We start from the raw sequence: 10236 nt of genomic DNA on the forward strand, positions 1-10236 counted from the left end.
GCTGTCAATGGATAATGGATATCAATGGATATTATGACTTTGAGACTATGATAACATGTTTCTTTTATTTTTACTGCAATCCCAAATATGTGGAATACATGGCATAAGTAACAAGTTGGTGGGGGGAGGCTTTTGCAAAGGATGAGATTATCAAAGCTGATAGTAGATGCTTTTTCTGCATCAGTTGAAATTGCTTCAAATGTCATAGATTATTTATATGAAACTTCAACTTTCCTTGAATATTTTCTTAATTCCACATGCCTGCATTACGCTTCAGCATCATGAAAAGGTGTTTGAAAATACTCATTAAAAATTATGGGAAACAGTTACGTAAACCAAACATTCATTAATCACAATAATTGTTTATGTCAGTAGAAGGAGGAAAAATGCATAAGGGAATTTCTAAGCCAGGTGTAGTTACAGCTTCTTTTCTTAGATGCCTTTTAATGATCAGGTATTTTGAGATTGGAGCTTACCATAACTAGAGACTGCTACTACCCACAGAGACAAATACTAGGAAAAATAAAGTGTTGGACCTAAAAGAAAACTTGCTTCTTTAGAAAAGATTTATGAGCGCCTTGGGTTCTTGTACAGTCTGGAAAACTGCGTGACACAGGCACAATACCATAGTTTAGAATATTCAGTTGCTCAGTATATTCTTGCAGTGTCCTGCTTTTTTGGGGAGTTAAATTCAAATGAAAAGCAGGCTTAAATATAACTGCGTATCAGTCATGATGAAATATAGCAACTTAATTTTCTGAACTAAGATACCAAACACAGCAGGTCTCTGCATCTGCATACAGTGCTTGTAGGTGATTGAACAGATGTGGGAATTTAAAAATATCTGAATTTTATTAATAGAACTAAGGAGCATGGTATCGTTCCTGAAATTATAGAACTATGTATGTAGATACTTAGTATCTCTGTATAATGAAATGCAAATGTTTATACTGATTTATTTCTGTTTTCTTACAGGATACTATTTTTGAGGCAACAAATTAAAGAACTTGAAAAGCTAAAGAATCAGAATTCCTTCATGGTGTGAAAAGTTGTAAACAATTGCACATGGTTTTGAGTACAGGAACTATTAAACTGTTGTCCAGTCTTAACACTTTTGAGCTGCATTTGTGTAGACTTTGGACCGTTGAGCTGGGCAGAAAAAAGTTGACATGGGGAAGGGGACAGGAGGGGGTCAAATTCAGGGGAAAGATACAAGGATGATTTGTAAAACCCTTGAAATGTAGATTTCTTGTAGATGTATTCTTCACGTTGTAAATATGTTTTGTAGAGTGAAGCCATGGGAAGCCATGTGTATCAGAGCTTAGACATCCAAAACTAATCAATGCTGAGGTGGCTAAATACCTAGCCTTTTACATGTAAACCTGTCTGCAAAATTAGCTTTCCTTTTTTTTTTTTTTTTCCCTGGTTCTTTTTTTTTTTTTTTTTTTTTTGGGTTGTTTTGTTTTGTTTTTTTAGTTAATTTATCATTCAGAAATTTTGCATTTCCTAAAATTCAATGCAAGCGCCAGGCGATCTGTGTCTAAGGCTGCAACAACTTGGGTAATGTACAAAATATCATGAAACAACTGTTTCCACACTTGCACCGAACTGAGAGCAGTGCTTCTCCATTTCTGTTTTACAGAGAAATGTTTTTCATTTTCTGTGTTCCATTTCCCCGTGAAATCCTAAATCTGATTTTATCAGTTTTTTAATGCTTCTGATTTTCTCTTTTCTTAAGGCACTGTTGCTATGGCACTTTTTCTATAATCTTTTCATTCCTGTGTACAGTAGCTTAAAATTGCAGTGATTGAGCATAACCCACTTGTTTGTATAAATTATTGAAACATATTTCCATTTGCACCCTGTAAGAATGGACTTATAGTACTGCTGGGCATGTGTGCTGAAAGTACATTACTTGCTCAAATATAAGGAAATAGCCCAATGAACATGTTAACATGGTTGTGGGAGGGGAAAGAGGAAAAAAAAAAAGCTAGTCAGATGTGAATTGTATCTGTTGTAATAAACATGTTAAAACAAAGAAACACTGGTTTTCATTTCCTTTGGTCAACACCCATTAAAATTTGGTCTGTTTGGGGATTCTTTATTAGAACTGTTCTTGTTGAACATTTTTGTACTTAAATAATTCCTCAAGGAAGGTTTTGTTTAAAACTTGTAAACAGGAAAATGTGTATAAAATATTTAATGAAATATAAAATTCAACAAGAATGATTTAAGACACCTCCCAAACAGTTGTCATATGTTGACTCCTGGTTTACCTGTCTTGATATTATGACATTTCATTTCGAAGGATGTTTGTGTTGTAGCTAACTGTTTAAGTCTGGTGCTGACTGCTGTTCTTAACCATCACAAAACGCTGAATTTGTGTAATTGGAGCAACCCATCGTTTGAAAATGGTGGCAAAGCTCAGCTTTGTATATTGTTTCCTAAAGTATATTAAAAATAAAAAAGAAACTATTGCTACTACAAAGTAAATGTGACTTTTTTCTTTGCTTAAAAATAACAGAGCGATGACAGTACTAGTTCAACACTTGCAGAGGTGTATATGTTACAGTAGTCTCTTAAGTAAGAAAGATTGTAGGTGATGGCTTAAAAAAAAAGAATGATAAAGGTGTTGACATGTGATGCTACATGTTATTTTACTACACCATACTGCCTTTCAGCACCAGAAATGTTACTTTATTTTTTATTTTGCCTTGTCTCATGTTGAGTGGGCTCAGACTGATCAGTAGAAGCTGAATGCTCTGTCCTAACCAGACATTGCAAATGAAGCAAGTTGAAATACCTTAACTAAAAACAACAAATGAACAATCAGGATAGATTAACTTGTCATTGTTCCTCAGTTTTTAACCCAGGATGGGCTGTTGTGATTCATATAATTCAAATGTTTGGTTTTGTTCAGGAAATGTGAATAGAATAATCTGGAATTAATTAATTTAAACAGCCATTGTTTCTGCATTTTTAGACCCAAGGCCAACTGACAGAAGGCTTTCTGAGACTCATATTTGCCTAATGTCCTATTTCTTGTAATGCTTATTGTCTTGAGGTTGCTCAAGCATAGGGAAATGGTATGTGAAATGGATGGATGGACAGCTGATCTGTCACCAGTGGTTGTCCTTAGTTCTGGTATTTTGATGTTTAGGTACTTGCAGAGACAAAGGTTGCTTCTTCTGTCTTAATAGATAGGATTGGTCTATTTTCCACAGGCTTATTGTGTTTCGTTTTGATTGATCTATTGTCCTCTGTAACATCCTGTTATCAGTGAGCTTCACAAGTTAATTTTGTTCTGTAAAAACTTACTTTGGGTTATTTTTTTAAACCTCTGATTTGAATTAATTTCCTTATGTGCTTATCTGCTGCCTGTTACCTTCTTACTCGTTGTTTCACAGAAGAGTCATTATTGCAGCCTAAAGAGTACTAATCTGTTTTATCATATAAGAAGTATCATAATCTCTGAATGGTCATAGATAATTTGGGAGTAATAAGGATTAACATGCTGCTTTAACCCCATAAAAATATATGCATACATATACATACTTAATACAGAAACACAATTTCTCTTCAGGTGACTTCTTCCCTAACTAATGCAATAAAGGTGCCTACTTTGTCAGCATCAGCTGAAGGCTTGTTGGCTTCTGTATCTGCTCGCTCCTCCTCCATCCTTCCAAAGACTGGAGCTGCTGCTAGCTGAGAAGGAACAGCTTGTGAGACTTTCACTAGCATTAAACAAATTGGGAAACATGATTGCAGGCACTGCTTTGAAGCAGACCCTAACCAAATGGGAGAGTATGGGTTAGCATCCTTCAAAATGGCTTCACGAGCATACAAATGCAATTTTGGCCTTATTGTGTGACCTGGAAACCTTCAATGACACAAAAGATACTCTGGATATTGCTTGGGGGGGAACCCAGATTTTTCTCCTTCCTATCAAATCTGTCTGAAGATGGACAACAAAGAAATGGGCAAGTACACTGAGACCTGTTCGTAGATTACCATCTTATTATCCATCCTGAAACTGATGCTATCCTTTCAAATGGAGCTGCAATGGTTTAATGAAAGGGGCTTCATTGGACCATTCCACGCCTGCAAGTCAAATCAAGGGAATTTTCCTGGGGGCAAATCTTGTTTTCTTCCTAGGCAGGGGTTCAGAAACTGTTTATTGTAGTTGTGGGATGTTTTCTGTATTAATTACTTTACACAAGTGGTCTTGGTTCTTTGCCTAGCCTGACTTCTTTGGCAGTTGTTTTCTTCTGCAGTTAGTCAACCAAAAGCTTGTATTTGCAACTGAAATCCATATATATGTTGATTTCTTTTGCAAAGAAAATTGTTTTCAGTTGTGATACAGTTCTGGATTCCAGTTACACATTGCTCTTTTCAGATGTCTGCTCCTCTGTGTTCTCTCTCTCTCTGGTCTCCTACAAGAGGCTTTTGGACAGATCAGTCTTTCATAGCTGTAAGTGCCCGCTCTATTCTTCTAACCTTCCTAGATATCTGTGTCATTGCTGCTGTACTGATTCAGGTGGAATTGTTTAGAAGATGCTCTTTGTTACAGATGTCTGTATTTCCCAGGTGCTGCTATTTGTTTAGAGGCCTAATCTGAGGGAAAGGAGTGATGGAAACCTCCTACCAATTAGGGCTGCAGCTAACCAAGGGTTTAGAAGTCATGAAGAGCTTTTTCCTTCCCAATAAAGACACTAATCCATCTGATCTAGGAGTTTGTAGAGAATGAACTGCCATGTTTTATCTGCTGTGGGAGCTAATAACAACCTGACAAGTCTTGTTGCGTCACGGACAGGTTCTGCCTGGAGCTGCTGGGTGGTATGCAGCTGTGTTACATGGCTCTGTATACCTGATTGCACACCAGATTTGCAAACACAGCTTGAACAACCTCATCTTCCCAGCAGTTACTCAACATGTGTGACAGTATTTTTTCACCTTCTGTTAGTCACACATGCCAGAGAGCATTTGCAAAGAGATGCCATCTACTTCTGAGTGCAGTGCCATGCTCAAAGATGAATCCCTTTACTCCGGTTTTAAACCTCAGAATTTGGGCTAAGTGAAAATGTGCGTTAATGTAGAGAAGCTCAGAATGGTTGGTGATGCTCATCTTCCATTTTACTGGATGTTACAAGAAGTTCAGTCAGTTATGGGTAATACTTTCACAGTCATCTGCATCAGTAGTTAGAGCAGTGCAAGTCACTTACTTACATTCTGTCTTACATTCTTACTTACATTCTGTCCCTCTTCCCATATTTCTGAAGTTGGCATGTCTGTTAGAGTGTTGCCTTTCAGAGCTCTAAATAGCCTGAACAGCTTCTTTCTGCCTGGCTAGGCAGATCTGCTGCCAAGATCTTGCATGCTTCTCTGTCCAGAAAAAATCATAGAATCGTAGAGTAGTTAGGATTGGAAAGGACCTTACGATCATCTAGTTCCAACCCCCCTGCCTTGGGCAGGGACAAATCTGTGACTGGATCTTTTCTCAGTGTAATCGGGGTGCTGTTGGAGTTCCACTGGGATTCCGGTTCTTTTGCTAGAGGCATCCTCATTAGCAGCAGAAACTGGTGTGCTGGGAAGAGCTGTTTGGCAAAGTGAACGAAGCCTGTGACAGATGGTGCTACAGAAGGTGAATGTGTTGTCATCGAGATGAACCACTTGATGGTGCCAAGGAGCTCTGATGTCTGTGAGCTCCATCCCAGTTCCTGTAGCTGCTGCACTGCATCCTCGGAGTAAAGGCTATTTCTTCCACATTTTGAAAGGTTTAATTGAACTTCATCTTCTTGTTGGGGATTCAGTTCCACAGTAAGTCTTCCATCTTTTTTTTTTTAAATGGGAAAGCTATTACACCACTGACAGCATGTCCCTGTCTTGCTTTGCTAAATAAAACTGCATTGCTGCTTGCACTAACATACCAGTAGAAGCATGAACAACTGAACCTCTTGATACCATTCTCTTTTTAGGATAAAAATTCTGAGAGTTCCTGTTGACCTAGGATGGTATCTGAATTTCGCTTAATGTAAGTCCCCTGGCAACTCTTCACCTGACCAATTAGAGACAGGGGGTGGGGATGTGTGCATGTGTACAGAGTGCATATCCGTGTAACACAGTAGTGCTAGGACGAGATGCTTAAGGACTTATTTGCTTCATAGGTGGTTTCACTGAAAGAATTACTTGGTGAGTGTGAGGCTCCACACAGTGGGAGAGCTTATCTGACATTTGGCTCCCTGCAAAAGAAATAACCCCTACTGCTTTCCTGCTCTGGCTGATGTGCTCCTGTGAAGTCCTTGCCAGCCTTGTAGCAGTTCAGGAACCAAAGCCCAGCAGAACCATCCCCCAGTAAATGTGTCTGCTGACTTGCCAGGCTGAAGAGACTCATACCAAGGGAGGCCAGGCAAGGGCAGGTCAGAGTAACTTGGGGCAGCAGTAAACTCAAATGGTAAAGACTACCTGCCTTTAAAACTCCAAAGTACATGTGCAGAAAGAAGGGCTCAGGACATGGGGACTACTCCAAGGTGGGCATGTATTTTCTGAGGTTTGAATGCGTGTATACTTTCATCTTGAATTTAATCTCTATGAGTGTTTACCTTCTGTGCAGCTGAACAAAATCCTAACCACCAAACTGCTGTTATTAACTGCTACCTGAATTTTAAAGTAGGCATGAGTAAAGACCTAATTGTCAACCATAATCTCCACAATAGATTTAAAACAAAGCACCCATCCCAAAGCAAACAGTTGTCTTTAATATGTTTCGAATACAAATTGAAGACTGTCTCCACGGAGATGCTTTTCCTCTTCACCTACTGCTCCCTGCTAAACTAACACTGAGCTGCTGTTGTTGCCCTGGGTGGTTTCTTTAGATTCCAAACCTCTCTCAAGAATGAAGTAAGATCAGCTCAGCTGTCCTCGTCCGCCATCTGATGAGTTTGGAGCATTTCCTGAACTACATAGTTGTTCCGTGAGGATTTTGCAGGCTTCCCTGTGGGAGCCATGTAAACAAGCACGTGTCCTCTCTGCGGGTCCCCAGCAGCCTGCCAGCCTGGGATCTCACACAGTTGAGGGGACAGCTCCGGTGCTTGGCAGCCCTCTGCCTGGTGCTGCTACACTGAGGGACACAGGCTCTTTGTGTGTGCTTTCTCTCTCTCTGGACAACCTGCCTTGCTTCTGCGGCAGCTGAAGCTGTGTTTGGTGCCTGCCCAGGGGAGAACACAGCATCTGAGCTGGTGCAGTGCTGCCTTTGGCTCAGCAGAGACAGACTAGTGCATGGCCTGGTAAAAAGCCTCTGCTTCAGCTGATGCTTCTTTACTAAGTTTTTAGTGCTGTAATAGTTAAAGAAGGTCCAAGGAGCAGGAATCTCTCTGAGGGAGACTTTTCAAGCCTCTGGGGTTTTAATTGTTAATAAACATGTTTGAACTTGTTTCACTCCCTATTGCCTAGTTTCAGTACTGATAATCCTTGACCAATGTAAGATTAAGTGGAGTTTATGTGTTAGGTGTAGATTTCTGACTGATTTTTTATATATGTGTGTATCTGAAATGGCAGCAGCAGTTCCAATCTACCTGGGGTTAGAGGTGTAATTTGGAATAGTTTGTTGAACAAAAGGCAACATTTTGGTAGCTGGTTTGTGGGAGTTCGCTACATGCTTTTGCAATTTCACATGACAAATCTTCGTGGCATTGTGAAACTCAGAACAGTGACCTGAGTTTCACAAAAACCTGTCTCATGCAGTGGAGAATGGGACGATGAACACCATCCCTGACTAGTGCTTAGTAAGAGACTTTGCTTCTGGCATGCTACGGATTGATTATTTAGCATTTTGTATTTTTGAAAACAAGTTGCTGTTGTCATGCATTGACACAAATAGCTGCTACTACTTTTAGTGAAGCTGTTCATATCACCAGAATAAGTTCTGGTGACATCCAGTGTCTCTGTGATTTTGTAGAACCTAAAATGAAAGCATTGAGATGTAGAGAGGCTTAAACCTGCTTCAGGCTTGTGCAGTTATACATAGTTTAAATGAGGGCCACCTAAAGGAAACCTGCTGTTAACTTCTTAAATAGTTGTTTAAAAATACATTTTTTATGATGTTCTATTCTTTCATACTGCCTTGTTCAGCTATGGTGGGATTTGCATTATTACAAGAGTTTTCACAAGGGAAATTCTGTTAAACACATTTTTTACAGCAATGGCTTCCCTGGTTGACAAGTAGAAATATTAATATAACTTCATATTTCATGCCTCTTCATAGCAGAGGTTATGAGACTTTCTCTTTAAAGCAGGAGGGATTAATTCACTTATACAGAGTTACTCAAGAGAGTATTTCTACCTGGGAATCTAGCATAGTTCTGGTGTACTTTTGCAATGACTTGATTTTCTTTTTTTAATGCATCGAGCAACGCATGCATAAATGAGAAATGTCTTAATAAAAGGTGTATCCTAAACCCGCTAAATTCAGAGAAAGCTGTGAGATGCTACAACTTCCCTAAGGGGAAGAAAATTTAAAAAATAAATCAAATTTGCCTGTTTATTTTGTCACACGCCTGAATTCCGCACAGGCTTGAAGTCCTCAGTGAAGTTAAATTCAGTGCCATTAAACACCATTTTTCTGTGTGCTTTTCCATTTTGTGGAATTTTCTGGAATGAGTGACAGGGCACTTGTGAATTACAGGATATAGTTTTAACTGAATCTGGTTTTCAATATTGATGTAAAGCTCAGAGATTATTAATGCATTTGAACTGATGTAGAAGTAGGCTGCAGTGGCTGTAAGAGACCAGTCTGCTCATTTTGTCCATTTTGAACCATCCAGGCCATTTTGAAATATTACTCTTCCTTTTCAATATTTGAGGCTTGTTTTATTTCTCACCCCCACTTTTATATCTCTTAAGATTCTTACTATGTCTTGCCATAGCGAATCTTCATCTCTGGTCACAGATTGTGCCATGCAACAGCCTGCACCAGAAGCGCCTTGCTGAGATGCTTCGGTTGTGTATTTCTCTTCTTTCAGGTAGAATTTATCATCCATTCAGTCTTATGATCTTGTTGCTGAAGTTTTGACTGTGATGGTCTCATCTTCCTCTGCTTAATTTGTTTTCCCTGCTGCTCTTTGCCTCTTTTGCTCAGTGTTTCATGAAACTTCCTGTCGTTGAAGGGCAATTCTCTTATTTCCTGCTCCTGTTAAATCTCTAGCTGAGAGCCCAGTGACAGCATGTTCCTTCACCCTACAGTGACTGTCAGCCCTTGCACCACTAGTGCTTGCAGTCACAAACCTGCCCTTGGTGCTCTGCCCTTGAAACATCCTGGGCAGCACCAGAACTGGGGTTCCTCCAGGCTTGCACCAGATGGAGTGAGCTAGGGATAAGTTTCATCTCTTCTAGCATTCTTCTCCAAGGCAGCAGAAGGGGTTATGCTGTCTCAAAGCTGAGAACATCATCCTCTCTGTGGTGGGTATCTCCTGGACACCTAGCGTATGAAGGCAAAAGGATACCAGCACTTTTCTGGGGCATCATGGGGGTTGTTCTGCGGGCTAATGTGCAGCTTCCCCTTCTTGTCACCACCCTCACCTTAGTTGTATTTCCATAGCATTTCCTGGAAGAGAGCAACAGAGGGTCGTTTTGAGGTCAATCGCTTGAACTTCTGTAGTTCTTCACTAGGAACAAGCCTGACCAGCTCCCTCTGGAAAGGCTCCATCTTCTTCCAGTGCTACAGCTGGTTTCTTGCAACCAAAGCCCCAGGGAACCTAAGCTTTTTCCTGATTAAAGCTGAACTGAAGACATAAGGCTGGGTGGAAAACTGAATGTGGTTTTTTGTATGTTTTGTACTACTTGTGCTTCTTACTGTTGCCTGAGCTTCTGTTGTACCCTGTCTGCCAAAGATGTCTTGGTAGATAGGATTTCTTAAGAATTAAAATAAACAAACTTTTAAAAGTTAATATTTGGTGTGTGTGTTTCAGGTGTGTCTGTTCTGTAGGATTTCCTCTATGCACAGGGCTTGCAGCACCTGGAGGGAAGGGTGATGCTCTGCAGCTGTTGGTGTTCAGCCTCACCTTTCCTCCTCACAGTGCTCATCCAAACCTGTCCCTGGAGACCCTGGCCCCAGCTATACTGTGAAATAATGACAAGCAAAAGCCTGTTAGGAAGGAGCAGGGTTTTGGGTACTCCTGAACCATCCTATATCATGCAGGCTTGTGCACTTCTCTTTTTCCCCTGTTTGACTCCCTCCTTTCT

The 10236-nt window shown here is 40.1% G+C and overlaps 1 protein-coding gene across 3 annotated transcripts in view; it reads left to right on the forward strand.

Moving 5' to 3' along the window:
• WAC (WW domain containing adaptor with coiled-coil) overlaps positions 1-9853 on the forward strand; it is a 67025-nt gene extending 57172 nt beyond the window's left edge. For all 3 annotated transcript variants that reach the window (XM_080611951.1, XM_080611952.1, XM_080611953.1), the window contains one exon: positions 976-9853. In XM_080611951.1, the coding sequence (XP_080468077.1) occupies positions 976-1045 (70 nt within the window). In that variant the 3' untranslated portion in view covers positions 1046-9853. The remainder of the gene's footprint in view (positions 1-975) is intronic.
• Positions 9854-10236: the final 383 nt, after the last annotated feature.

The sequence above is a fragment of the Psittacula echo genome (assembly GCF_963264785.1).
Source record: "Psittacula echo genome assembly, chromosome: 2".
Taxonomy (NCBI): domain Eukaryota; kingdom Metazoa; phylum Chordata; class Aves; order Psittaciformes; family Psittacidae; genus Psittacula; species Psittacula echo.